The sequence below is a fragment of the Salmo trutta genome, chromosome 14 (genome assembly GCF_901001165.1).
Source record: "Salmo trutta chromosome 14, fSalTru1.1, whole genome shotgun sequence".
In the NCBI taxonomy this organism is placed as follows: domain Eukaryota; kingdom Metazoa; phylum Chordata; class Actinopteri; order Salmoniformes; family Salmonidae; genus Salmo; species Salmo trutta.
Window position 1 is genome coordinate 65,670,836 of NC_042970.1, and position 27,833 is coordinate 65,698,668.

Sequence of the window (27,833 nt, forward strand, 5' to 3'; positions counted from 1 at the left end):
CCACTGGGTCATACAACTGCAAAGACAAGGTATGATTACACAAGCATATATATTTATAACCTCCTACTAGCCGGGGTCAACGCCTTTTACATCTCTGTTGCTAGGCAGGAACTTAATTGGTTCCTCTCACTGGTGTAGTCATGGCCCTGCCTGATGCTCAAACCTTCGTGGGAATGGATGTGTTTGTGTGTGCGATAGGACTGTATAGGAGGGTCGTTGTGGTCGGCCCCTTTGGCTGCCCTCCCAGAGGTTTCTTCTTACTTCATCTGTTGACTTGACCTTGAGCCAAATTCATCCGTCCTCCCTAGTTCTGCAGCTGCCCTGCCTCATCAGGAACTGAAGCTAGACTGTTGCCCTTTGCTTCTCTCTGTAGGAACATTGATATTCAACAATCACATCTTTCAACAGAATATTACATTTATGCACTTCCCCTTGTCTCACTCAGTAACTTTCCATACACCAAATGTCTATACATATAATCAATATGTTCTAGTATGGTAACATGAATAAGTATATTTGAAGCTTGAATCCAACAGAAATAGCAGACATAGAACAGATCTACCCCTTCTCAGACTTGCTTTCAATGAGAATGACAGATCTATAACTCCCATTTGCATGTGAATTTGGTCGGGTCGCCCAAAAACGTACATATTGCAATTTATGCGTAGTGCACCTTTAAGTGTGGCAGGTAGCCTAGTGGTTAGAGCGTTGGACTAGTAGCCGGTAGGTTGCAAGATCGAATCCCCGAGCTGACAAGGTAAAAATCTGTCGTTCTGTCCCTGAACAAAGCAGTTAACCCACTGTTCCCAGGCTGTCATTGAAAATAAGAATTTGTTCTTAACTGACTTGCCTAGTTAAATAAAGATAAAATAAAGTGTTGAATTGATTAGTTCTGTAAAGTGGTTCATTTTTAACATGCATACTTCTTTATTTTAGACTGTCAATGACTCTGAATTATTTACATACTTGACATGATATCTGTATTCCATAGTCCACAAGGAGAACGGTGTTCAGCTGTGGTGGTCTGGAAGGTGAAATGGACAGAACTACATGCAGTGTCAGCATACCGGTCTACCGTAGTAAAACTACAGTGAGTGCATTTACATTTTAGTCATTTAGCAGACGCTCTTATCCAGAGCGACTTACAGTAGTGAATACATACATTTCATAAATTTTTTTATTTTTTTTCCCTGTGCTGGCCCCCCGTGGGAATCGAACCCACAACCCTGGTGTTGCAAACACCATGCTCTACCAACTGAGCTACAGGGGGGCCAAGTGATTACTTAGATATACCAGTAAATAATGCTCAACTGTGAATACACGGTAAAGCTTTAAAATGTTGTCCTTAAATGATAAAGACTCAGAGCTAAAAGCAGTAAGTCAATGTCTTATTGAGTGACAGCTTTGATTTGAGTGATACGGTGCCTTCAGAAAGTACTCAGACCCCTTGACTTTTTGCACATTTTGTTGTTACAGCCTAAATTTAAAATAGATTAAATTGAGTTTTTTTGTTTATCACTGGCCAACACACAATACCCCATAATGTCAGTGGAATTATGTTTGACATTTTTACAAATTAATTAAAAATGAAAAGCTGAAATGTCTTGACTCAGTTTAACCCCTTTGTTATGGCAAGCTTAAATAAGTTCAGAAATAAAAATGTGCTTAAGTCACAAATTGCATGGACTCACTGTGTGCAATGATGAGTAGAGAGTAGAGCATTACTTTATTAATCTCAACTTGGGAAATTGTTTTATCACAGCATGCATCAATGACTGAAAATGACAGGACACGCAACAATGACCAACATGATAAAAACCAAACATTTAGACATAAAAAGGCACATGCACCATACTATCCCTAAAATAATCATCTGATTCAAGTGCTGTTTTTTTTATCCTACTTTGGGAGAGAAAACAAACAGGCAACAACATTTTCCAATAGGAAGACCTCATAACCGTTAATCAATTAGTCATTAAAAAGCCTCATGGCTGTCGGTATAAATGACCATCTAAACCTCTTTATGGAACATCTGGGCAGGCTTAACCTGCTACCCGAAGCTACTCCTGTGTTGCATTATAGCCCTGGTGGAGTGGGTGTGTGTCATGTGCAGCTTTTTTATGAACATGTCCTGCATTGATTCCAGCCTGCAGCCAATTGTAGCACTGTCTTTCTTAATGATTTTGTCAAGCATGTTTATGGCCTCCTTAGCTAAATTCCCTGTCCAGCACACAATGGCATAGGTCGCTACACTCGCCACGACATCGCTATAGAACATACGAAGCATTTTGTCACATACTTTAAAAGTTCAAAGCTTCTTTAAAGTACATTCTGGATTGGGCTTTTTGGTAGCCACCATTAACAGAAATGGGCTTAAAAACATGTATTTTTCCTAAAATCTACCACGCTCCTCGGTCTTCAGTACATTCAGGTCCAAGTAATTGGCCTCACACCACTTCAAAAGGACTCAGTTGTATCCCTGTGAAGAGCATCGCCTCCTCTCATGACACAGTTTACTATAGCAGAGTCAGAGAATTTATGTAAGTGGCTCAGTTCATTGTGTGAGAAGATATTAGCATACTCATACTTATCGAATCTGGTAAAAAAATAATAATAATAAAATAAAACTCTATCCCTTACCTCATCACTCTGTAGTTGTCCCCTGTTACTGTAACCTGTTTTATTCCTACCATACCCGATATCCTTCGTTATTTGCTTGCGTTTAAATGTCAGTATGTATTCATGTTTTGCTTGGCACAATATTGTCAGTAGAGAAGATAACATAGTCCGTTATGCATTCAGGGACCATTAAGATCCTCCTCCCAGTCATCTATAAATGGATTCTAATCTGTACCTTCAAAGCAGCTCTGTAGCGCCACTCCAGTTTCGGGTGTCCATTTGTGAATCACGGCCTGAGTGACGCGTTACCTCTGGACCAGTGGGCGGTACTTTGGTAGCAGCTGGACGAGGTCGTTGTCAGATTGTCCAGTGGAGGCAGAGCAGTCTAGCAGTAGGCATCTTTCACATCGGTGTAGAGAATGTCAATGGTCTTGTCCAGATGAGTTGGAACTTTAACATACTGTTTGAAGGTAGGAAGTGGTGCAAACAGTGGTTGAAATCTCCAGAGATAACAACCGAGTCAGGTGATCGATTCAGTGGTTGAAATCTCCAGAGATAACAACCGAGTCAGGTGATCGATTCAGTGGTTGAAATCTCCAGAGATAACAACCGAGTCAGGTGATCGATTGAGTAGGTAATGTGGTGACTTTGTGGTCAGTTAAAAATTTGCGGACGGCGGGATGTAGACAATCACTATCACGCTAGGGAACTCTCTTGGTAAATAGTAGGGTCAGCAGCCCACTGCTAATATCTCAACATGAGGGAAACAGACCCTCTTCACTGTGACATGGTTAGTGTGACACCAGTAATACTGCAAAACTGTGGCAAAGAAATTCACATTTTGTCCTGAATACAAAGTGTTATGTTTGGGGGCAAATCCAATACAACACATTACTGAGTACCACTCTCAATATTTTCAAGCATAGTGGTGACGGTATCGTGTTATGGGTATATTTGTAATCATTAAGAACTGTGGAGTTTTTCAGGATAAAAAATAAATAGAATTGAGCTAAGCACAGGAAAAGTCCTAGAGGAAAACATGGTTCAGTCTGTTTTCCACCAGACACAGAGATTAATTCACCTGTCAGCAGGACAACAACCTAAAACACAAGGCCAAATCTACACTGGAGTTGCTTACCAAGAAAACAGTGAATGTTCCTGAGTGAGTTACCATTTTGACTTAAATCTACGTGAAAATCTATGGCAAGACCTGAAAGTGGTTTTCTACTAATGATCAACAATCAATTTGACAGAGCTTGAAGAATTATTTTAATAAATGGGCAAATATTGCACAATCCAGGTGTGGAAAGCTCTTAGAGACTTACCCAGAAAGACTCATGGAAGTAGTCGCTGCTAAAGGTGCTTTTACAAACTATTGACTCAAGGGTGTGAATACTTATGTAAATGAAATTTCCATTTCATTTAATAAATTTGCAAAAATAAATAAAAAAACATGTTTTTACTATGTCATTATGGGGTATTGTATGTAGATGGGTGAGATTTTTTTATTTCATCCATTTTGAATTCAGGCTGTAACAAAATGTGGAATAAGTCAACAGGTATGAATACTTTCTGAAGGCATGCCTTCCACTTCTTTTCCACTTCCACAGTTATGATCCAATTTCAAATCAAGTCTGACTTTGTCAACGATGCCATTTTCTTTTTCAGGCAGTGTTCACCAGTAAATTCCATATTTTGAATACATACAACTGGAACGACACAATGGAAATGACCGTCATCGGCCTGAGGTAGAAAATCTGCTTCCACAATGTAAATTGTGTGAGAGAATCAGTCCAGTAAACAAATTTCCACATGCAGTCAAAGTACTGAACATACATTGATTAAAACAAACTACTTTTATACAACCCCAAAACCTTCTACTCAATTAGCTGAAGGACTTCATAGCATTCCACTTATGTATACAAAAAATGCCTTTGCTTTATTTACAGCGACAATGGAAACTCAACCAATAGTTCCCTAACCAGGACCATCCCTGTTCAATTTGCAGTTGACCTGGTAGCAAAAGCGTAAGTCTTTACAAGCCTATACTTAACATTTTGTTTGAGAATGACTCCATCAAGTTAATTGAATAAAATCAAGGTGACTTATGTATCTTTTTGTTGTTGTTGAAGCCTTCCCCAAGACTCCACCACTTACATTAACTTTACTCTGGAGGACACATCACCTAAAGGACTGGTGAATGTATATGAGGTAAACAATCAGCTGCTATTGCTGTGACTGATCTTGAAAGTGTGATTCACACGATGCGGGGGTAATGTGCTAGATCTTTTTATACTCCAAAAACTATTTTAATGTCTCTGTCGCACAAACCTTGCTCTTTTGGGAATTAAGGTTTAAGTTTTGTTACAAATTCTGTGACAAATGCCTTTGTATAAAATCTCAATATAAATGTTATTGTTAGGTTGGTTGATTGAATGTGTCATTGTTTACAGGTGCAGAACTTGGGATTTAAGTCTGTACCAGTCACAGTCACCTTCACTTTCCCAACTAAGCTTGAGCACAGATTTGAAATGGAGGACTACCAAATATCTGTCTTACAGGTAAACTGTTCACATCTCTTATGAAAATGCTGACATTTTACTGCCACAATTTCTTTCAATAGGAAACATCCTAATACAACTTTCCTTTCTTTTCTTTGAAGAACCACACTCAATGTGGAAAGGTTATCAATTCAACAACAGAGGTGAGAATTCAAATATGCCACTCACTCTTGACATTGTTGGTAACCTATCAAATCAGGTTACAAATCAGTATAGTAAATCATGTTACTGAAACACCCATTTTGCTTCTGGCTGTGTTTACAGTACTGCTCTCCAGAAAAATACTGCAAGTCCATCGAGTGTGAAAGCTTCCTTTTGAAGAAGTTTTTGACAGTTACGTTTGTGCTGTCTGGAAATGTTTCCTTCAAGGACCTTGATCAACATGCAAAGGTCTGTATTAAGACAACTTTAACAAAAGATGGTACAGAGTAACAACATGCTAATAACGAATGAGACTTTGAGACAGCAAACATCCCACTTTTAAATCTTTGTCATAGTTCTTATTATTCTTTAGCAGGCTACACCATTTAAGCTAGAAACGCCATTCAAACATTAAAATGTGCAGACTAGACTTATTGATATATTTAAAATTATACTTTTTAAACTATTGAGCTTTTTCTCCTCCATCCACTTCCATGGGATTTCTTCAATATTCTAAAGGTCCATTGTTAGACTTCCATGAATTTCAACATTCTATTATACAAATCAAGAGATACAGATGTCTTAATAACCGCATCAACTTCATCCATTAACTTCCCACTGCTGAATACGCCATGCAAGTAGCCTAGTAGTTTTTGAACTTTTGTAGGCTTTTTGACTGGTCTTCAAATGGGCAAAATCGTCTTCATCGCAAAAACGTCATAAAAGGCATCTGATTTTATGATAAGCCCCTGCAAAAGACCAGGAACATGGAAGTATGACATGGGAATGTGTCACTTGCCTGGCTTATTAACTGACAAATCAGCTATTTTCCCCAAGACTTAAAGGGTATGATATCTTGGTCTACTTATCTGCTTTTTAAATCTAAAATCAGAACAGACATCTTCCTATCAAATGATGCAGCTTTGTTAGTTACTGCGACAACGTTTTCTGTCAACTTTTACAAACTGACATTTTGACCACTTTCCGAACATTTTATACCACAACTTAGACATAACATATGGGTCTACTACTTCTCTGCTATTTAAATCTGAAATCAGAACACTTCTACTACTACCACAAAATGCTTTTAAAGAATTGAAGCAAGGCACACAATTGTATTTAATGTAGTTCGACTAACAATATCTCACTCTACAGAGCTTGTCATTGCCAAAGAAATTCACTGGGGATAGAGAAACAGTCAATGTCATCAGTTTTGTCAAACTCAGCTATGACAAAAAACGATATGTCCAGACAGCGAGTGACCCAGGGGTAAGTTTCCTGTAAAAAACTTTTCTTCAACAAAGATACAAATATTTCTTGAGCAAAGATTCACAAAAGCATACATTTTGTAATATTTCTTTGCTCATTAGGATAATTCTACAAGCTTCCACCAAATACAGGTAATTCATTTGTGGAATTAAACTGATTTACTGCATACGAGTTGTTTTAAAATGCTTGTTTTATCGTCACGCATGGTCTCAAAATGTATTCCTCCAGATTGATGTTCAGGCTGAGATGATCATTCCTCCACAAAGAGAGCTGATACTAGGGACAGGAGTTGGAGTAGGACTCTTTCTCCTGATCATCATCACAATGGCCATGTATAAGGTGAGTATCAATGATGTGACGGAACCTTTGCTTCTGCATTGTAAAGGACCAACACTTTGATTGTTGAACTGTTCAACATTGTTTTCCCCTTTCCTTTCTACTCAGATGGGATGCTTCCAGAGAAAAAGCCTTGATAATGACGAGAATGAAGGGGGAATAGAGTAAGCAAGATGACGCTGCTAAGGTTAACAATGTCGATGCTAATGCTTTGGAGAAGCAGCCACAGCCCGAGTGGAGGAGTGGAGTCAAAACTTCTCCTTGTTGACATTCAGACAGCAATGGCTTCCATGCTAGCAATGAGGGGGAAGGGGAGGGACCAAGAGAAACAGGATGTGTTGGAGTCAGATGCAGGCTAAAGGAGTAGTAGTCTAAGCAACAAAAAAAAAGACCGACTTAGGAAATGTACTTGGTATTCAGACTTACCTTGTGTTGCTTCCTTATGTACACTGAATACATGTAATTCAACCACCCAAAACCCTCCCACTTGTTGGCCAACAGATTTTCATGGGGTTTTCATTCAATAGGGTTTTCAGTACATTTATCTAATGTAAATATCCAATATTTACTGAATTGAACTACTGAAAGGCAAATTTCAGGATTAATCAAACCATTATACTGAGAAGGGCATACATTTTCTAAGCGGCCTGACTCAGATTTAGGAAATGTATGCCTTTTCTATGCACTTCTCAGTAGTTGGTATACAGACTTAACTTATGCAGGTGTGCAACGGGCTTTGCATGCCTGGGTTCCTTGGGCACACTTAATTAAACAGCTGAAAACCTTCCCACTTGCTCACTTGCTGGCCAACAGATTTCCTTGTGGAGTTGTCATTCAATAGGGTTTAATACATTTATCTTAAGCCATCCCTTAAATACAGTATAGCTTTAATTAGAATTTGTTGACAGACTAGAATACATAAAACGTGTTCAGAATATGGTTCAATGAAAAATAGCCATCTAAATATGCATATTCATCTGTTTCAGCACCAACTGGTATATTTAGGGACATTTTTGGGTTAGAAAAGTATGAATCAGAAAAAAACAGCTTTAGAGCCTTTTGGCATAATATATATTGATGAATAATAAAATTGTGGTTTGATTCATCCTGAAAGTTGTCAAATTCAAACCATGACATTTTGGAAGGTGTAAAGAAAAAAGAAAAAAAAAGCAGTGTACAATAAGTTTTGAATAGTCCTATCCTAATCATGGAGCTGTATGACAGTCCAGCCACCGTGCGCCAGGCTCCCAAATTATTGCACATGTTGGCTGGGTGGGGGTGGAGGCCAACTTTTTGGTTCTATTTTCCGTCATTGTAAATAAGAATGTTAACTGACTTGCCTAGTTAAATAAAGGTCCAATTTTTTTTTAAATTGTGCTGGATTTATTACTTGTGCTTTGAGATTATCAAAATGATCAATACATTGTAGTTATGTGCCTTTTGTAATGTCTTCATGGTGGCAGCCCAGGTGCAATGTGTGAGATGATGGAAATCAGATTAAAAAAGGTATTCATACCCTTTGTAATTGAAAGCCTAAATTTGCTCTGGTGCAATACATTTCCTCAACAAGTCACAATGTGTTGGACTCCACCTGTGTAAGGTAGATCACCTACCTTAAATTAATCTGTAAGGATAAATACCGCCTCTCTATGGTCCCACAGTATGATAGAGACTTTCAAAAGAAGGAGCAAGTCAGAGATGTGATTATAGAGAAGCACAAATCTGGGGAAGGGTACACAACCATTTCAACGTCACTGAAAGTCCCTCTGAGCTCAGTGCAGTCCGAGTGAAAAAAATAAACTACCACAACACTCCCTAGATCAGGCCCCCACTCAACTTAGCTGCCGGACAGGAAAGGCACTTACGGAAGCTACTGTGAGGCCAACTGTGACTCTAAATGAGTTACATTAGTCAGTGGCTGCAATGGACGATGATGTATCAACAATCTCCAAGGCATTCCACAAAAAGGATCTTTACGGCGGAGTGGCAAGGAAGAAGCCCTGACTGGAGGGGGGGGGGGGGGGGGGTTCTGAAGAGTGTGACTCACAAATAAAAGTTCCCAATCTAATGCATCAAAATCCAAGGCTGTGAGACTTAACATGTGAAAAAGTGATGTGGGCCAAATACTTTTTCAAGCACTGTAATTAAAACATTCTAAAGTGCATACAATACAGCAACTCTGCTGGTTCAGCCTTAGAAGCCTAATGCCCACCAGTTGCATACCAGTTTTATTTTACCAGATGTCTCTCTCTCATTTTCCGTTCCATACACGAGCTTTGCTTTTCAACTAGCTATTTGGAGTCTGTGTGTAGTTCCGTTTGTACCGCCGCACGGTTAACCAACACAGGAGTTAAACACAGACCGCATGCGGTACACAGAACGCAGCGCAGCCTAGTGCGGCTCCCCCAACATAGCGTTGCGGACTGCTCCTTTGACGATTAATGACTTCCACCTGAATGCAAAGAGTTTGATGCATCTGGTGGACATAAGGCATAAAGTACTTTTTCACAGCGCTGTACCTTACAATAAGAAAAGAGAAGCACTACATGCACAGAGCAGAACTGGTGCAGCATTAGTTTAAATAATGACATTTTCCACATGAGAATAAGAATCAGTTGAGTGTAATAACATTCCATTGTTCACTCATCAAATAAGAGGAAATGTAGTCGGCAGCAGTGGAGGAAGAGGGCAATGGTTAGTTGTTACTAGTTAACTAATTGTTTCCATATGTTACTTTCTGCTTTAATAAAAATGAAATGCCATTCGTTTTTTTAACCTTAAAATGTACATGATTGATTATTTATTCTGTAAAAAAACAACATGCCTCATTTAAGAAAATCCCTAAACAATTCTCACCAAGACAGACTAGGCTGACAATTCATCAGTAACATTAGCTGTTGCTAAGTAATGATATCAATGGGAGTAACACTTATCAAATGGAGTTAAGGAGGGTTGTGTGTGTGTGCGTGTAATTGGTTTCCTGCATTTTACACAATCATTTTTGCAATGAATTGCTGTTCTGATCTGTTAGCAGGAAAATACACTAGAGCAAAAGCATTCATATGAAGGCCATGTGTTTTTGTAAGTCTAGGTGTGTAGTCCATTGACCGACAGTGCATTCAATGAGCCATAGTCCAAATGCAGTTACTGTCTGAAGGGAGATGATGTGGGGTCAAAAGTCTTAAAAAGGTCTTTCAGTTTTTTTTTGTCACCCACGTTGTCACTTTTGCCCCTCATTTGTCCAGACAGTCGATTTGGTTGTACATCAGTGTTACGTCGAGTGAGCCGTATCATCGCTTGGATTGGAAGGTTGTGAACGCCGGGGGTATCCACCTGGACCTGTCTCCTACCTGAATTCCTGGAGGGAATGAGATGCTCCTGAGAGTTGGAGTCCTGTGGGGAAGGCTGTGGCCTGAGTCCTGCAGGCCTGGACAGTCCAACAGCAGGACCTGATGTTCCCTCAGTACAGGGGGAGGCCAGAGGGACAGATGACTGGTTATTGAGTGAGGGGGGAGGAAGAGGGGCAAGGTCTTCAAAGGACCACACCCCGTCCCGAGCGAAGGTGGACCGTGGCAGGGTGATATCAGCCTGGCGATGGTGGCGAGGGTCACCGAGTGGCACATAAGGCACTAACGGTTCTAGTGGAATCACTAACAGCTCATCTCTCAGAACGCACTCCTCCGGCTCCTCTCGCTCACTCTCCAGCTCATCAACCTCCACCTCTTGGCTCTGCCGCTGCTGTCCTGTGGAAGTAGATCCTCTGGTGATTTTGTCTTCACGGGAACACAGGCCATCGCCTCCTGAAAGGGGTCACAATAGGTCTGACACACTTCCAACGGTAACGGACACAATCCTGAATATATTTTGATACACACTACGAGCCCAAAAAATTCTAATAGTTTAGCCAGAAGTAGGCGAGAGAAAATAAGTATAAAAAAACATTGTCTCATCAAAGATGGCGTAGCAGTCAGACGTCTTTGTCTTGTCCCGTGTATGTATATATTTTTTATTGTTGTATATATGCTTTTCACAGAGCTGGTCATGGGTGCACCTCAGCCACGCTCAAGGTTCTAAACGATATCATAACCGCCATTGATAAAAGACAATACTGTGCCGCCGTATTCATCGACCTGGCCAAGGCTTTCGACTGTCAATCACCACATTCTTATCGGCAGACTCAACAGCCTTGGTTTCTCAAATGACTGCCTCGCTTGGTTCACCAACTACTTCTCAGACAGAGTTCAGTGTGTCAAATCAGAGGGCCTGTTGACCGGACCTCCGGCAGTCTCTATGGGGAGCCACTGGGTTCAATTCTCAAGCCGACTCTTTTCTCTGTATACATCGTCGCTCTTGCTGCTGGTGATTCTCTGATCCACCTCTACGCAGACTTTAAAAAAATAATAATAAATGTACCTTTAACTAGGCAAGTCAGTTAAGAACAAATTGTTATTTTCAATGACGGCCTAGGAACAGTGAGTTAACTGCCTTGTTCAGGGGCAGAACAACAGATTTTTACCTTGTCAGCTCGGGGATTCGATCTTGCAACCTTTCGGTTACTAGTCCAACGCTCTAACCACTAGGCTACCTGCCGCCCCACGACGACACCACGACACCATTCTGTACACTTCTGTCCCTTCTTTGGACACTGTTAACTACCCTCCAGACGAGCTTCAGTGCCATAAAACTCTCCTTCCGTGGCCTCCAACTGCTCTTAAATAGAAGTAAAACTAAATGCATGCTCTTCAACCGATCGCTGCCCGCACCTGCCCGCCCGTCTAGCATCACTACTCTGGACGGTTCTTACTTAGAATATGTGGACAACTACAAATAACTAGGTGTCTAGTTAGACTGTAAACTCTCCTTCCAGACTCACATTAAGCATCTCCAATCCAGAATTAAATCTAGAATCGGCTTCCTATTTCGCAACAAAGCATCCTTTAATCATGCTGCCAAACATACCTTCGCAAAACCGACTATCCTACCGATCCTTGACTTTGGCGATGTCACTTACAAAATAGCCTCCAACACTCTACTCAGCAAATTGGATGCAGTCTATCACAGTGCCATCCGTTTTGTCACCAAAGCCCAATATACTACCCACCACTGCGACCTGTATGCTCTCATTGGCTGGCCCTCGCTTCATATTCGGTCGCCAAACCTACTGGCTCCAGGTCATCTATAAGTCTTTGCTAGGTAAAGCCCCGCCTTATCTCAGCTCACTGGTCACCATAGCAGCACCCACCCGTAGCACGCGCTCCAGCAGGTATATTTCACTGGTCTCCCCCAAAGCCAATTCCTCCTTTGGCCGCCTTTCCTTCCAGTTCTCTGCTGCCAATGACTAGAAAGAATTGCACAAATAACTGAAGCTGGAGACCCATATCTCCTTCACTAACTTTGAGCATCAGCTGTCAGAGCAGCTTACAGATCATTGTACCTGTAAATAGCCCATCCCCATATTATTTTTTTGCTCCTTTGCACCCCAGTATCTTTGCTTGCACATTCATCTTCTGCACATCTATCACTCCAATGTTTAATTGCTGAATTGTAATTACTTCGCCACTACGGCCTATTTACTGCCTTACCTCCCTAATCTTACCTCATTTGCACACACTGCATATAGAGTTTTCTATTGTGTTATTGACTGTACGTTTGTTTATCCCATGTGTAACTCTGTTGTTTGTGTCGCACTTCTTTGCTTTATCTTGACCAGGTCGCAGTTGTAAATGAGAACTTGTTCTCAACTGGCCTACCTGGTTAAATAAAAAAATACAAATCTATGCAAACTCACCACAATGCATTTAGGTAAAAAATAAAATAATTACAAATTGACAAATGCACTACTTATAGCATGATGTGTCCGACTGTACCTGGATCTTTGCAGCTGTTACTGATCGCCTGCTCCCCCTCCTGGCGGCATGGGCTCAGGCGTAGGAAGAGGGTCCTCAGAACAGAATGGGTTGTGGATGGCTCTGGAGGCCAAGAAGTGGTGATGAAATGTCAGTAATATAGTTGCATTTCCCGCAAAGGGACATTTAAAGTATTGTATTGAGTAAAGCAGGCCCTTACCGGTGAGCGGTGTTGGGTCTGGCACCTCCGGTTTAGGCTTGACTATTGGGGGATAAGGCCAGGTCTGTGTTGGAGGGTCAGGGAGGGTTGTCTGGCTGATGGGGCCTTCAAAGAAGCTGCGAAAGGGTTTTCCCACTGGCTTCTGAGTCTCAAGTATAGCCTCAACTGAATCAGAAGCTGGTCTATTACAACCAGTGAAATTTCTAGGGGGATCTGGTTGGGTCTGTGTTGGATGGCCGGAAGTGGAGGTCTGTGTGAGCGGGACGGCAAAGAGACTACGGAATGGCTTTTCCATGGACTTCTGGGACTCACTGACAGCCTCAACTGAGGATGTCCGTCTCTTGCATACTGGAAGAGGCTCAGAAGACCGAATGGGGTCTGGAGGACCAAATGCAGTTCTGGGGGGATTTGGTTGCGTCTGTCTGGGAGGGTCAGGGAGGGTTGTCTGGCTGATGGGGCCTGCAAAGAGGCTAAGGAAGGGTTTTCCCATGGGCTTTTTAGAAGCTGGTGCCTTACAACCTGGGGAGTTTAGGGACTGTGAGGGAGGGTCGATATTGGTCTGGCTGGTTCCTGCAAAAAGGCTGCAGAAGGGATTTTCCACAGGCTTATAGGGCTCAAGAACAGCCGTAACATAATACGACTCCGGCCTTTTACAGCCTGCAGGAGGAGCAGAGTCTGAAGGACCAAATGTAGTGCTAGGGGAATCTGGTTGGGTCTGTGTGGAAGGTTGGGGAGATGTCTGGCTGATGGGGCTTGCAAAGAGGCTGCTGAAGGATGGTTTCAAAGGTTTAGGAGATCCAAGCACAGCTTTAGCTGAATAATAAGCCGGCCTCTTATAGACTGAAGGAGGATCAGGGGGCCGAATGGAGTCTGGAGGATTTAATGTAGTGCTAGGACGATCTAGCTGGGTCTGTATATCAGAGTGGCGAGAGAACTGGGTGATGGGGCCTGCAACGAGGCTGGTGACGGGGTTATCCACAGGCTTGTGGGACTTTAGGGTGTTGATGGGAGAATTAGCAGAGTTCTGTATGAGAGGTGTAGTGGAGGTCTGGCTGATCGTCCCTGCAAAGAGACTGCAAAAGGGTTTTTTCACTGGCTTCTGGGTCGTAGAGAAAGCATCAACTGAATAAGAAGCCTGCCTCTTATTCAGACGAGGATCAGACGAACTAATGGGGTCTGGAGAAACAAATGTAGTGCTGGGGGAATCTGATTGGATCTGTGTGGGGAGTGTGAAGGTCTGGGTGATGGATCCTGAAAATTGGCTGCAGAAGGGTTTTTCTACAGGCTTCTGGAATCCAAGCACAGCTTCGACTGAATAAGGAACATTTCTCTTGCCGCATGTAGAGTTCAGGGGTGGATCACGAGGGTGGATAGAGTGTGGAGGAACTAATGTAGTTGTGGGGGGATCTGGTTGGGTCTGTGAGGTCTGGCTGCTAGAGGCTGCAAAGAATCTGCGGAAGGGTTTTTCCAGGGGCCTATGGGACCCAAGCACAGCCTCAACTGAATAAGAAACCGGTTTCTTAAAGCCAGAGTTTTGGGGAGGATCAGGAGACCGAACGGACTCTGTAGGAGGGGAAATTTCCTTCTCCACAAACTCAGCTGACACTTCATTCTGACACACGGGGGTACTTTCCTCAGCATGTGGCTCAGAGGGGCATGAGCTGTTGTAAAAGTTTGGCCTGAAATCCAGACAAAATGTAGCAAATCAATAAAACTAGTGAATAACGTTGATTTACTATCAAGTGTAAAATGTAAAGCTCAACCACATACATACACTACTATTCTAATACACCACTGTGGTGCGGGGGGCTTACTATTCTAATACACCACTGTGGTGCGGGGGGGCTTACTATTCTAATACACCACTGTGGTGCGGGGGGCTTACTATTCTAATACACCACTGTGGTGCGGGGGGGCTTACTATTCTAATACACCACTGTGGTGCGGGGAGGCTTACTATTCTAATACACCACTGTGGTGCGGGGGGCTTACTATTCTAATACACCACTGTGGTGCGGGGGGCTTACTATTCTAATACACCACTGTGGTGCGGGGGGCTTACTATTCTAATACACCACTGTGGTGCGGGGGGCTTACTATTCTAATACACCACTGTGGTGCGGGGGGCTTACTATTCTAATACACCACTGTGGTGCGGGGGGCTTACTATTCTAATACACCACTGTGGTGCGGGGGGCTTACTATTCTAATACACCACTGTGGTGCGGGGGGCTTACTATTCTAATACACCACTGTGGTGCGGGGGCTTACTATGTTTACTATTCTAATACACTACTGTGGTGTGTGGGCTAGTAAAGCAAGGAAAATACTTCTTCGTGGGGACATTTCTCAGGTTGCGATGAGGACTTAAGCTATTATAAGCTTAGGGTTACAATTAGGATTAAAGGTTAGAGAAAATGAATGAAAATACATTTTCAGTCCCCACAAGGACAGTAAAAGAAACGTGTGCGCGTGCACTCGCATTCTTAACCTTAGCGGATTCAGGAATATGGCAATGACAGGCTTTGTCTCCTCAGCGGTCGCCGACTCCTTTGTGGCCACTGGCTCCTCCATGCTGATTGGCTTGTCCTTTTTAGCCAGTTCCTCAATGTCCTTGTCCCTCTTTAATGCCTGCATAGGAGACATCAGCCCTAGTTAGTAGATAATGGTAACAGGGAGCACCAATATGTCAGTCTGTGTAAGGGCAGGAGTGTCTCTCAGGGTAGACATTTACTGACTGCCTCCAGTAGCTGTTTGGTAAGCTCAGTCAGGGGTTCATGGGAAAACCTGCACTGGTCTCCTTGATAGCACTTCTCATAAGTATGGAAGAACTTGCAGGGGAAACTCTGTGGGTACTTGGTCAAGGAAATAAAGCAAAAACATCTGCATCTACCCCCACAAAATATAACAAGAGGAAAAAGGACAGATACACAAGGAAACAGCACTAAAAACAGAGTACAGTCATTTCCCCCCCTCACCCACCCAGTGTCAACCACTACATAAGGGACATTTAGAATAAGCTGAGAAAAGGATATTGTGCATGTATATGCAGCTCTCTCCTTTCGAACAGGATCCCTGGACGTAGAATTTACACACTTCGTTGATCGAGTAGTTGACGTCCAGAGCATGTTCTAGCTGGCAGTCATCACCCTGCAAAACAAAATAAGTTGTTGGGGTCTCTATACGAATGGGTCAGGCCACTGACAGTATTGACTGTAAAAGAAGTCAACATAAACATACCTGACTATCATTTGAATATATTGGGTTTAGGTTCAATGACAAGTGGCCATTAATATTGTTACAATTTCTAATGATAAAATACAGAAACCTGCCTTGGTGCACTTTCCCCTGAGGAAATGTCGACAGATTAACCTTCCGTCAATCTCCAAAGCATTCTGGTCTTTGAATTCCTTTGTCATGTTCTTCTTCCCCTTTCCAGTCAAAGTTTCCTGGAAGAGGTTGGAATCAGCTGTGAAAATGTACATTAGACTGAAATCACTGACTTGGGAACCTTCGCTGTAACCGAGCACATCGTAAAGCTACAAATGACATTTCTATGGGTATTGACAAGGAAGTATGCATGATTTCATTTTGAATTACCAGTGTTAAACGTACATCATTTGGGAACTGTCGTCCACCTCTACGTGACCGGTCAGTGCCTCGCTTTAACCAATCACCTCTTCTGAGAAAACCGCCCCGGCCTCTATTGCTCCACTCTCCACCCCTGTTGGAACCACCTCCACCCCTGTTGGAGAAGTCTCTGGGCTGGTTAGTTCCGCATCCACCCATTCCGCTAAAATCCCCACCCCTCCTGGCAGAGTTTCCCCCTCTGCCTCTGGCCTTGTTGTCAAGTCTCTGCTGCTGGGGCTCCCATCGCTGCTTCTTCTTCTCTTGTCCTTTCTTCTCGTTTTCACCTTGAACATCCTTGTTCTGATCAGGATCTGCGGAAAAAGTTAAATGAAATTAAAATCCTACACACCTTTTAAAGTCTGAATGAATTGCTAATAGTAAAGGGTTAATCCATAAAAACCGACCCTTGGCTTCTCCGGGCCTCATGTTCTTCCTACCCGACTTCTCTGTAGCATGACCTGGGGATGCACCCTCCTTGCTATCACTGTAGAAGTCCAGGTCTCTACTGAAGTCAAAGCCTGGTTGCTCGAAATCACACTTCACCATGTTGTAGTCTCGGGCCACTGAGTCAAAGTCTTTATAAGATTGTGGTGGGCATTTATGAAGCTTACTTTTCTTGGCCTGGCCACACTGCTCCTGCAGAAAAACACAAAAAGGGTAACGTTATAACATAAAATCAAAAGGAAAGGGGCAATACCAAATGGTAATGGTTTATAGAAATAGGCTACACCAACTTTTTAATCTACAGTAGGGCTCGCCAACCACGTTCCTGGAGAGCTACCGTCCTGTAGGTTGCCACCCCAACCTTAATATGGCGCAGCTCAATCTAATAATTAGCTGGTTGATAAACTGAATCAGGTTAGTTACAACTGGGATAGGAGCGAAAACCTACAGGAGAGTATTGCTCCAGGAACAGGGTTGCAGAGGCCTGATCTACAGGTATGTGGTGTGCAATTCGCCTAGTAGTATAAAGCACTGCACAAACGCAAGATAGGCCTGTCAGATAAGATAGTCAGGCTTATGTCAATGTTCAGCAAAAAACTTCTCCATTCTGAATTGGCCTATTCAGCATCTGTTTAGTACATGACAAGTTCCCCTGTTGGTCCCCTTTTTTCCTCTTCCTGGGGCCAAATCAAATCAAATCAAATCAAATTTATTTTCTCTGCCACTCTGCTGACCCCTTAGCAATGGACTGGACTGGGCATCCCTTTCGTTCTCCTCCAGTTTAACTGGTTCCAGTCGCCTTTCATCCCTTTGAAATAGGAGAAAAATTGGATACAATCAATTCTCACAGTTGTCTATGTACTCCAATTCAAAGCTGAAACACTTGACTAAGTTAGTTGGCTAGTTACACTAATCCAGCATAGTATAAGAGAGACGGTAGAAATAATTACTACTTTTATTATAGTAGCTTACCTCTCTCTCGGCTCACAAGGCGCCGTGTCAAATTCTTTGTTTGGAAGACTTGAAAAAAGACTGGTGAATGCCATGTTGCTGACAAACTGTTGTGTCGGGTAGGCCTACTCGTCTCCTCAAAATAGAAATGAGTGGTTATTCATTCATGACCACTACAAAATGTGCCTAGGTCATAGTTATATACTGCAGTAGCTAGCCAGGTTGCTTGCTAACGGTTTAAAACAGTAGCTAGCCAATGTTGTGCTAACGTTGCATGCGCGTGTTGGCTCGTGCACCTGCACCCCTCTATCTTGACGCTCGCGCACTTCACTTGCAAACGGTTCGATATGTTAGACGAGCGAACAGCGCAAACATGTTTCCATGACAAATACTCCCAAAATATAATTTCGATTACGAAGCCAGTGCTGTCACCAAACAAACAACTCACCAGAGAACGACATTACGTTTTCCTTGCTTACTTCCGAACACGTGTGCACTACGTCGCCGCCTACCTGCCACTGCCAACTGCGTTCCTTCAGAACTGGTACTGGTCGAAGTGCACGTTCTACAGCACACTGGAACATGTTGAAAGATAATTATCTGTCGTATTCATGACACCATTAGGTCTCTGAGCCAAGCTTTGCCTATGTTATCTTTGAATTTGTTGAATAAGTCATGTCTAGTAATGCAGTGCATTGATTATTTTTCTAACCGTCATTTGTGTGAAGTACAATTAGTTGACTGTTTCATGCCATAATCACCAGTCTATTGTTATAGTCAAAACTGGTGACAGATCATCAGTCTTTATAGGATCATAGTCAAAACACTGAGACCAATATGATTACAATGAAGCACATTAACATTACTGACAGATACATTTAGCACACCTTGGGCACCTTTAAAACATAAATACAATCTAGATAGGAGCTGACCTTCGTTCCTCCACAGTGGAGGCTGTCCCGGTGTCTAGCTCAAAGTCCAGGTCTGGGTGCCGGTTGACGCGACAGAGTGAGTTGTCTCTTCCCTCTCTCTCTCTGTGTGTTTGTGCTTCTCTCATTCCTCCAGCTGAACTCTGTGGATCATCAACGCTGTGTCCCTAGCTGTCCCTCAGCTTCTCTGAACCTCAATATGACACACTGGGCCTCCCTTGCTCTCCTTCTGGTTTTGGGCCTCTCCATCCAGGGGACCCTCTCCCAGGATGCTGAGGAACCTGCACCAGTGGACCCAAGCCAGGCTCCTGTCGACCCCTCCCAGGCAGAGGAGGAGGACGAGTGGGGACTGAACTCCGTTAGGGGAGGCTTTGAAGCCGTCAATGGATACTTTGACTCCATGCTGGAGCTTATGGGTGGACGCGATGGAGTGTGCCAGTACCGCTGTCGATATGGTAAGAACATGACCAACTCCTCTGGTTAGCCTATCATACATGTATCATACGCGTGGCATGAGAACGATAGTCAGAGGAGTTAGCTGAACAAGCCCATCTAGATCTAGACCAGGCTTGTGATTAGTTAGCCGAGATATTCTGTTTTGTACAGACCGCTTCCATGTGATCCTAAATTCAAATTGTGTAATGATTATCCGGCAGGTAGAGATCCATTATAGATTAGGGAGATGGTACACAATGGAGATAAACATGGACATCAAGATTTTCTGAAGCCTTAACACATCCTCATGTTAAAACCATTCAAACTCTTAAATGCAAGAACACCATATAACTGATTAGGTAGAGCTTATACTAGGAATTCCTTTGACATTACTTATAACCTTTATCACCTCACATCTGATAATGCACCTTAGTCAGTGGACTATGAGCAAGGAGAGATAGCTAGCAGAGGTGTCATGAGGTAAAGTGTGAAATACTCAGCGATTCACAGCTAGACTGTAGTCTTCACCATTGATATCATATGTCCATGGACTTTACCTGTATTGACCATGGACCCTGTTTTGGTTACCACCATTTATGAACTGATAATCTTCCCCAACAATGTCTGTTGTCTGACATATAACTTACGGACATCCAACCTCCCATTGGGCACACAGTGGTTGAATCAACATTGTTTCCACATCATGTCAATGAAATTACGTTGAACCAATGTGGATTAGACTTTGAATTTACATCTGTGCCCAGTGGGCTCCCTTTGCTGGGTTGGTCAATCAAGTGTGGATGGCGATCAAGGTTGGGTTCCGTTCCAGTTCAAGTCAATTCAGTCAATTTATGAAGTAAATGGAAATTCCAGTTCCTATTTTTCCTCGTTGGATTTGAAAAACATAAGTGGAATTAAAATATTCCTCATGGCATTTCTTGAATTGAAGGGAACTGATGTCTCTAACATTGTTTCTACCTCAGGTAAAGCTGCTCTTCCTCGCCCTGACTACCAGATGCAGGAGCCCAACGGATGCAGCTCCTACTTCCTAGGCCTTCCGGTACCCAATAGTGTATGCATATATAGATGATTGGAAACACACGCACACACACTTTAATGCTCAGTGAAACATTTCCACAATCAAGTATTTTTATAGAATGCAAATCAAAATAGTACATTGGTCATACAACTCCAATAATATACAGATTGAACAGTACACATTCACTGAGGGTACAAAACAATAGGAACACTGACCAGGTGAAAGCTGTGATCCCTTATTGATGTCACTTGTTACATCCACTTCAATCAGTGTAGATGAAGGGGAGGAGACAGGTTAAAGAAGGATTTTTAAGCCTTGAGACAATTGAGCTATGGATTGTTTATGAGTGCTATTCAGACTGTGAATGGGCAAGACAAAAGATTTAAGTGCATTTGAACAGGGTATGGTACTAGGTGCCTGGCGCACTGGTTTGAGTGTGTCAAGAACTGCAATGCTATTGGGTTTTTAAACGCTCAACAGTTTCCTGTGTGTATCAAGAATAGTCCATCACTCAAAGGACATCCAGCCAACTTGAGCATTGGAGTCATCATGGGCCAGCATTCCTGTGGAACGCTTTCGACACCTTGTGGAGTCCATGCCTGACAAATGGAGGCTGTTTTGAGGGCAAAAGGTGGTGCAACTCAATATTAGGAAGGTGTTCTTAATGTTTTGTACACTCAGTGTATAACACCATCATAGCGCGCATGCACACACACTCACTCACTCACTCACTCACTCACTCACTCACTCACTACCCTTGTCCTGTTCCATCAAGGTTGATCTGGGTATCCCTGCCATGACTAAGTGTTGCAACCAGCTGGATATGTGTTACGACACCTGCGGCTCCAACAAGTACCGCTGCGACTCCAAGTTCCGCTGGTGTCTCCACAGCATCTGCTCTGACCTCAAGAAGAGCCTGGGCTTCATGTCAAAGGCCGAAGGTCAGTCAACCTGATGCAGTGTACATGGAAAGTTCCACAGTCTGAAAAGTGTAGAAGCCGTCAAGCCCTTGATTCCTCAACTCCCTCTCAAAGTTCATTGCAGGAGGCTCCAACGTCCCTCCCCTCAAACCTTCTCCAATGAACTTTGAGGGGGTGCAAGGAATTAAGGAAAAATCAAAGATTTGACAGCTTGTACACTTTCATACAGAGCCACAGATTACACCTACAGCCCTATACCTGAACTTCATTGCACTTTCATCAGGCCTATTGATATTTTCCTCAAGATGTTTAAATAGGCCAGTAATTAACTCTCATCCCCATGTCCCTCTTTACCTTCTAGCCTGTGAGACGGTAGCAGACACCCTGTTCAACACAGTCTGGACTCTGGGCTGCAGGCCCTACATGAACAGCCAGAGGGAAGCCTGCCTCTGTGAAGGAGAGGAGAGGGATGAGCTTTAAATTAGGGTTATAGACACACACACACACACACTCGCATATATATGCACACAACACACACGCACAGCTCTCCTATTCACCAAGTAATATGGGATATGTCACTCCAAATGACTGCTGGAGATGCGACTTGGCTATTTGTGTAATTTATTTGGTGTGTTTTACCTGGTTTTGTTTAACAGAACAAGTGCTGTATATTTGCAACAACTGTTGGGTTTATTTTTTAAATCTGCAAAAAAAACATGTACTACAATACAATCTTGTATTTGTCTTCTTGAGTTGTGGAAAATCTGAGAATGCCATGTGCTTCAGATTGCATCTCTTCCTGAGAACAGGGGAACACAGAATGCACACAAATCTGAAGTTCAAACTATAAACTAACTATACAAATATATTGTACATGAACTTACAAAGATGACTACCCCACATTATCTTCTATTAAGTTCAAATGTGTTTTATGTCTCGCCATAACTTAATTTATGATAAAAACAAATAGATTAGCCCCATTAGGTAGAAATTATACATTACTCCACACTTAGTCCTGAGATACAAAGACATCAGTTTATTCAGATAAATATATACAAAGTGAAACAGGACAGGTTCTATAGAAATAGAAGCTCGGAATTAAAAATAGTCAGACAGTTTCCTGGCTTTTATAACTAAAACAACCTCCTGGTACTGCCCATGCCATAATAACATAAAAGCAATCTGAACATACAGTACACTGAAAAAAGCTTCAATATGAATCCTCAGAGGATACGGCTAGAAGACAAATCCTAGGGTAGTATTATTATACTGACCAAAAATGTAATGGCAACATGCAACAATTTCAAAGTTTTTACAGAGTTAGAGTTCATATAAGGAAATAAGTCATTTGAAATAAATTCATTAGGCCCTAACTTATGGATTTCACATGACTGGGCAGGGGTGTAGCCAGGCCCAGGCAATCAGAAAGATTTTTTTCCCCACAAAAGGGCTTTATTACAGACAAAAATCCTCCACAGCACCCCCCACGTAGTCTGCGGTTGTGAGGCCGGTTGGACGTACTGCTAAATTCTCTGGCAACAGCTCTGGTGGACATTCCTGCAGTCAGCATGCCAACTGCACTCTCCATCAAAACTTCAGACATCTGTGGCATTGTGTTGCGTGACAAAACTGTACATTTTAAAGTGGCCTTTTATTGTCCTCTGCACAAGGTGCACCTGTGTAATGATCATACTGTTTAATCAGCTTCTTTATATGACACACCTATCAGGTGGATGGATTATCTTGGCAAAGGAGAAAAGCTTCTGACCCACTGGAAATGTGATTAAATACATAAAAGCTGAAATAAATCAGTCGCTACTATTATTCTGACATTTCACATTCTTAAAATAGTGGTGATCCTAACTGACCTAAGACCGGGATTTTTTTACAAGGATGAAATGTCAGGAATTGTGGGAAGCTTGTGGAAGGCTACCGAAAGGTTTGACCGAAGTTAAACTGTTTAAATGCAACGCTACCAAATACTAATTGAGTGTAAGTAAACTTCTGACCCAATGAGAATGTGATGAAAGAAATAAAAGCTGAAATAAATAATTATTTCTACTATTATTCTGATATTTCACATTCTTAAAATAAAGTGGTGATCCTAACTGACCTAAGACAGGGAAGTTTTACTGGGATTAAATGTCAGGAATTGTGAAAACTGAGTTGAAATATTTGGCTAAGGTGTATGCAAACTTCTGACTTCAACTGTAAGTATTCAGACCCTTTGCTATGAGACTCAAAATTGTGCTCAGGTGCATCCTGTTTCCATTGATCATCCTTGAGATGTTTCTACAACTTGATTGGAGTCCAGCTGTGGTAAATTCAATTGATTGGACATGATTTTGAAAGGCACACAACTGTCAAAAAAAGGTCCCACAGTTGACAGTGCATGTCACAGCAAAAACCAAGCCATGAAGTTGAACGAATTGTCTGTAGAGCTGCGAGACAGGATTGTGTCATAGCACAGATTTGGGGAAGGGTACCAAAACATTTCTGCAGCACTGAAGGTTCCCAGGAATACAGTGCCCTCCATCATTCTTAAATGGAAGACGTTTGGAACCACCAAGACTCTTCTTAGAGTTGGCTGCCAGGCCAGACTGAGCAATCGGGGGAGAAGAGCCTTGGTCAGGGAGGTGACCAAGAACCCGATGGTCACTCTGACAGAGCTCCAGAGTTCCTCTGTGGAGATTGGAGAACATTCTAGAAGGGCAAACATCTCTGCAGCACTCCACCAATCAGGCTTTTATGGCAAAGTGGCCAGACGGAAGCCACTCCTCAGTAAAAAGCCGATGACAGCCCGCTTGCAGTTTGCCAAAAGGCACCTAAAGACTCTCAGACCATGAGAAACAAGATTATCTGGTCTGATGAAACCAAGATTGAACTCCTTGTCCTGAATGCCAAGCGTCACAACTGGAAGAAACCTGGCACCATCCCTACGGTTAAGCATGGCGGTGGCAATCCCCCGATTGCTCAGTCTGGCCATTGTCCTGAGTCTGCACAACTCTGCCAGGACCTAGGATCAAGGGAGATACTAAAGTGGTTTAGTACTATATCTCTTGACACAATGATGAAAATAATCATGGCCTCCAAACCCTCAAGCTGCATACTGGACCCTATTCCAACTAAACTACTGAAAGAGCTGCTTCCTGTGCTTGGCCCTCCTATGTTGAACATAATAAACGGCTCTCTATCCACCGGATGTGTACCAAGCTCACTAAAAGTGGCAGTAATAAAGCCTCTCTTGAAAAAGCCGAATCTTGACCCAGAAATTATAAAAAACTATCGGCCTATATCGAATCTTCCATTCCTCTCAAAATTTTTAGAAAAAGCTGTTGCACAGCAACTCACTGCCTTCCTGAAGACAAACAATGTATACGAAACACTTCAGTCTGGTTTTAGACCCCATCATAGCACTGAGACTGCACTTGTGAAGGTGGTAAATGACCTTTTAATGACGTCAGACCGAGGCTCTGCATCTGTCCTCGTGCTCCTAGATCTTAGTGCCGCTTTTGATACCATCGATCACCACATTCTTTTGGAGAGATTGGAAACCCAAATTGGTCTACATGGACAAGTTCTGGCCTGGTTTAGATCTTATCTGTCGGAAAGATATCAGTTTGTCTCTGTGAATGGTTTGTCCTCTGACAAATCAATTGTAAATTTCGGTGTTCCTCAAGGTTCCGTTTTAGGACCACAATTGTTTTCACTATATATTTTACCTTTTGGGGATGTCATTCGAAAACATAATGTTAAATTTCACTGCTATGCGGACGACACACAGCTGTACATTTCAATGAAACATGGTGAAGCTCCAAAATTGCCCTCGCTAGAAGCCTGTGTTTCAGACATAAGGAAGTGGATGGCTGCAAACTTTCTACTTTTAAACTCGGACAAAACAGAGATGCTTGTTCTAGGTCCCAAGAAACAAAGAGATCTTCTGTTCAATCTGACAATTAATCTGGATGGTTGTACAGTCGTCTCAAATAAAACTGTGAAGGACCTCGGTGTTACTCTGGACCCTGATCTCTCTTTTGAAGAACATATCAAGACTGTTTCAAGGACAGCTTTTTTCCATCTACGTAACATTGCAAAAATCAGAAACTTTCTGTCCAAAAATGACGCAGAAAAATTAATCCATGCTTTTGTTACTTCTAGGCTGGACTACTGCAATGCTCTACTTTCCGGCTACCCGGATAAAGCACTAAACAAACTTCAGTTAGTGCTAAATACGGCTGCTAGAATCCTGACTAGAACCAAAAAATTTGATCATATTACTCCAGTGCTAGCCTCCCTACACTGGCTTCCTGTTAAGGCAAGGGCTGATTTCAAGGTTTTACTGCTAACCTACAAAGCATTACATGGGCTTGCTCCTACCTATCTTTCCGATTTGGTCCTGCCGTACATACCTATACGTACGCTACGGTCACAAGACGCATGCCTCCTAATTGTCCCTAGAATTTCTAAGCAAACGGCTGGAGGTAGGGCTTTCTCCTATAGAGCTCCATTTTTATGGAATAGTCTGCCTACCCATGTGAGAGACGCAGACTCAGTCTCAACCTTTAAGTCTTTACTGAAGACTTATCTCTTCAGTAGGTCCTATGATTAAGTGTAGTCTGGCCCAGGAGTGTGAAGGTGAACGGAAAGGCTGGAGCAACGAACCGCCCTTGCTGTCTCTGCCTTGCCGGTTCCCCTCTTTCCACTGGGATTCTCTGCCTCTAACCCTATTACAGGGGCTGAGTCACTGACTTACTGGTGTTCTTCCATGCCGTCCATGGGAGGGGTGCGTCACTTGAGTGGGTTGAGTCACTGACGTGGTCTTCCTGTCTGGGTTGGCGCCCCCCCTTGGGTTATGCCATGGCGGAGATTTTTGTGGGCTATACTCGGCCTTGTCTTCGGACGGTAAGTTGGTGGTTGTAGACATCCCTCTAGTGGTGTGGGGGCTGTGCTTTGGCAAAGTGGGTGGGGTTATATCCTTCCTGTTTGGCCCTGTCCGGGGGTATCATCGGATGGGGCCACAGTGTCTTCTGATCCCTCCTGTCTCAGCCTCCAGTATTTATGCTGCAGTAGTTTATGTGCCGGGGGGCTAGGGTCAGTCTGTTTCATCTGGAGTATTCTCTTGTCTTATCCGGTGTCCTGTGTGAATTTAAATATGCTCTCTCTAATTCTCTCTTTCTCTCTTTCTTTCTCTCGGAGGACCTGAGCCCTAGGACCATGCCTCGGGACTACCTGGCATGATGACTCCTTGCTGTCCCCAGTCCACCTGGCCATGCTGCTGCTCCAGTTTCAACTGTTCTGCCTGCGGCTACGGAACCCTGACCTGTTCACCGGACGTGCTTGTTGCACCCTCGACAACTACAATGATTATTATTATTTGACCATGCTGGTCATTTATGAACATTTTAACAACTTGACCATGTTCTGTTATAATATCCACCCGGCACAGCCAGAAGAGGACTGGCCACCCCTCATAGCCTGGTTCCTCTCTAGGTTTCTTCCTAGGTTTTTGGCCTTTCTAGGGAGTTTTTCCTAGGGAGTTTTTCCTAGCCCCCGTGCCTCTTTCACATGCATTGCTTGCTGTTTGGGGTTTTAGGCTGGGTTTCTGTACAGCACTTTGAGATTTCAGCTGATATACGAAGGGCTATATAAATAAATTTGATTTGATTTTGATTTGATTTGGCAGCATCATGCTGTGGGGATGTTTTTCAGTGGCAGGGACTGGGAGACTAGTCAGGATCGAGGGAAAGATGAACGGAGCAAAGTACAGAGAGAGCCTTGATGGAAACCTGCTCCAGAGCGCTCAGGACCTCAGACTGGGGGCGAAGGTTCACCTTCCAACAGGACAACGACTGTAAGCACACAGCCAAGACAACGCAAGAGTGGCTTTGGGAAAAGTCTCTTAAAGTCCTTGTGTGGCCCAGCCAGAGACCGGACTTGAACATCTCTGGAGAGACCTGAAAATAGCTATGCAGCAACTCTCCCCATCCAACCTGACAGAGCTTGAGAGGATCTGCAGAGAAGAATGGGATTAACTCCCCAAATACAGGTGTGCCAAGCTTGTAGAGTCATACCCAGCATGACTCGAGGCTGTAGTCGCTGTCAAATGTGCTTCAACAAAGTACTGAATAAAGGGTCTGAATACTTATGTATATATAATTTCCGGGGGGGTTTTTTCAATTATGAATGAGCAAAAATGCATAAAAAACGGTTTTTGCTTGTCCTTATGGGGTATTATGTGTAGATTGATGAGGGAAAAAAACGATTTAATAATTTTTTAAATCAGACTAACCTAACAAAATGTGGAAAAAGTCAAGGGGTCTGAATACTTTCCGAAGGCACTGTATACAATTTACACACACACAGCTCAGAGGCCCAGCTCATGAGCTTCATTCAGTAGCATATTTGAGTTTAGAATGGAAAATGAACGTGTCTATGCACCAAATCTATTAATTCTCTAACCAAACCGAATCATTTCAAACTAAAACATATCGTT

General features: G+C 42.8%; 3 protein-coding genes and 1 non-coding gene across 9 annotated transcripts in view; 2 read left to right on the top strand and 2 right to left on the bottom strand.

Moving 5' to 3' along the window:
* Positions 1-8,298, top strand: part of LOC115208663 (integrin alpha-L-like) — a 29,263-nt gene extending 20,965 nt beyond the window's left edge. Inside the window, exons 21-31 of the mRNA XM_029776896.1 lie at positions 992-1,090; positions 4,288-4,367; positions 4,569-4,646; positions 4,752-4,830; positions 5,073-5,180; positions 5,282-5,323; positions 5,445-5,570; positions 6,477-6,590; positions 6,692-6,721; positions 6,819-6,929; positions 7,035-8,298. Of these exons, the coding sequence (XP_029632756.1) occupies positions 992-1,090; positions 4,288-4,367; positions 4,569-4,646; positions 4,752-4,830; positions 5,073-5,180; positions 5,282-5,323; positions 5,445-5,570; positions 6,477-6,590; positions 6,692-6,721; positions 6,819-6,929; positions 7,035-7,094 (927 nt within the window). The 3' untranslated portion in view covers positions 7,095-8,298. The remainder of the gene's footprint in view (positions 1-991; positions 1,091-4,287; positions 4,368-4,568; positions 4,647-4,751; positions 4,831-5,072; positions 5,181-5,281; positions 5,324-5,444; positions 5,571-6,476; positions 6,591-6,691; positions 6,722-6,818; positions 6,930-7,034) is intronic.
* Positions 1,198-1,272, bottom strand: trnaa-ugc (transfer RNA alanine (anticodon UGC)). Its single transcript has one exon. It is a non-coding gene; the product is annotated as a tRNA-Ala (tRNA).
* Positions 8,299-9,052: 754 nt separating the features above from the next.
* LOC115208662 (zinc finger CCCH domain-containing protein 6) lies at positions 9,053-18,535 on the bottom strand. 5 transcript variants are annotated; one of them, XM_029776892.1, is made up of 13 exons: positions 18,466-18,533; positions 18,039-18,153; positions 17,791-17,874; positions 17,719-17,752; positions 17,027-17,258; positions 16,593-16,933; positions 16,325-16,441; positions 16,028-16,142; positions 15,731-15,840; positions 15,484-15,623; positions 12,993-14,671; positions 12,794-12,895; positions 9,053-10,726 (listed from the first exon to the last, which is right to left on the bottom strand). In XM_029776892.1, the coding sequence occupies exons 2-13, from the start codon at positions 18,110-18,112 to the stop codon at positions 10,071-10,073; spliced, it is 3,684 nt and encodes a 1,227-aa protein (XP_029632752.1). In that variant the 5' UTR covers positions 18,113-18,153; positions 18,466-18,533; the 3' UTR covers positions 9,053-10,070. The 5 variants fall into 5 exon arrangements, with proteins under 5 accessions (XP_029632752.1, XP_029632754.1, XP_029632753.1 ...); XM_029776894.1 differs by having other exon boundaries at positions 17,060-17,258; positions 18,039-18,535; XM_029776893.1 differs by having other exon boundaries at positions 16,608-16,933; positions 18,039-18,535.
* Positions 18,536-19,015: 480 nt separating this feature from the next.
* Positions 19,016-22,072, top strand: LOC115208664 (group XIIB secretory phospholipase A2-like protein). Of its 2 annotated transcripts, none has more exons than XM_029776899.1 (4): positions 19,016-19,401; positions 20,365-20,441; positions 21,196-21,361; positions 21,702-22,072. In XM_029776899.1, exons 1-4 carry the CDS (start codon positions 19,146-19,148, stop codon positions 21,818-21,820), a joined length of 618 nt encoding a protein of 205 aa, XP_029632759.1. In that variant the 5' UTR covers positions 19,016-19,145; the 3' UTR covers positions 21,821-22,072. The 2 variants fall into 2 exon arrangements, with proteins under 2 accessions (XP_029632759.1, XP_029632758.1); XM_029776898.1 differs by having other exon boundaries at positions 19,020-19,401; positions 20,365-20,453.
* The last annotated feature ends 5,761 nt before the right edge of the window (positions 22,073-27,833 follow it).

Bases quoted from the DNA above. Each gene is read 5' to 3' on its own strand.
- LOC115208662 (XM_029776891.1), bottom strand. From the start codon at position 18,112: ATGGCATTCACCAGTCTTTTTTCAAGTCTTCCAAACAAAGAATTTGAC. The intron at 17,259-17,718 runs GGGAACTTGTCA...GTTTTTCTGCAG, and splicing joins GGAAAAAAGGGGACCAACAG to GAGCAGTGTGGCCAGGCCAA. The intron at 15,841-16,027 runs ATATCCTTTTCT...CCAAGTACCCAC, and splicing joins GAGCTGCATATACATGCACA to AGAGTTTCCCCTGCAAGTTC.
- LOC115208664 (XM_029776898.1), top strand. From the start codon at position 19,146: ATGACACACTGGGCCTCCCTTGCTCTCCTTCTGGTTTTGGGCCTCTCC. The intron at 19,402-20,364 runs GTAAGAACATGA...TTTCTACCTCAG, and splicing joins CCAGTACCGCTGTCGATATG to GTAAAGCTGCTCTTCCTCGC. The intron at 20,454-21,195 runs GTATGCATATAT...TGTTCCATCAAG, and splicing joins GCCTTCCGGTACCCAATAGT to GTTGATCTGGGTATCCCTGC.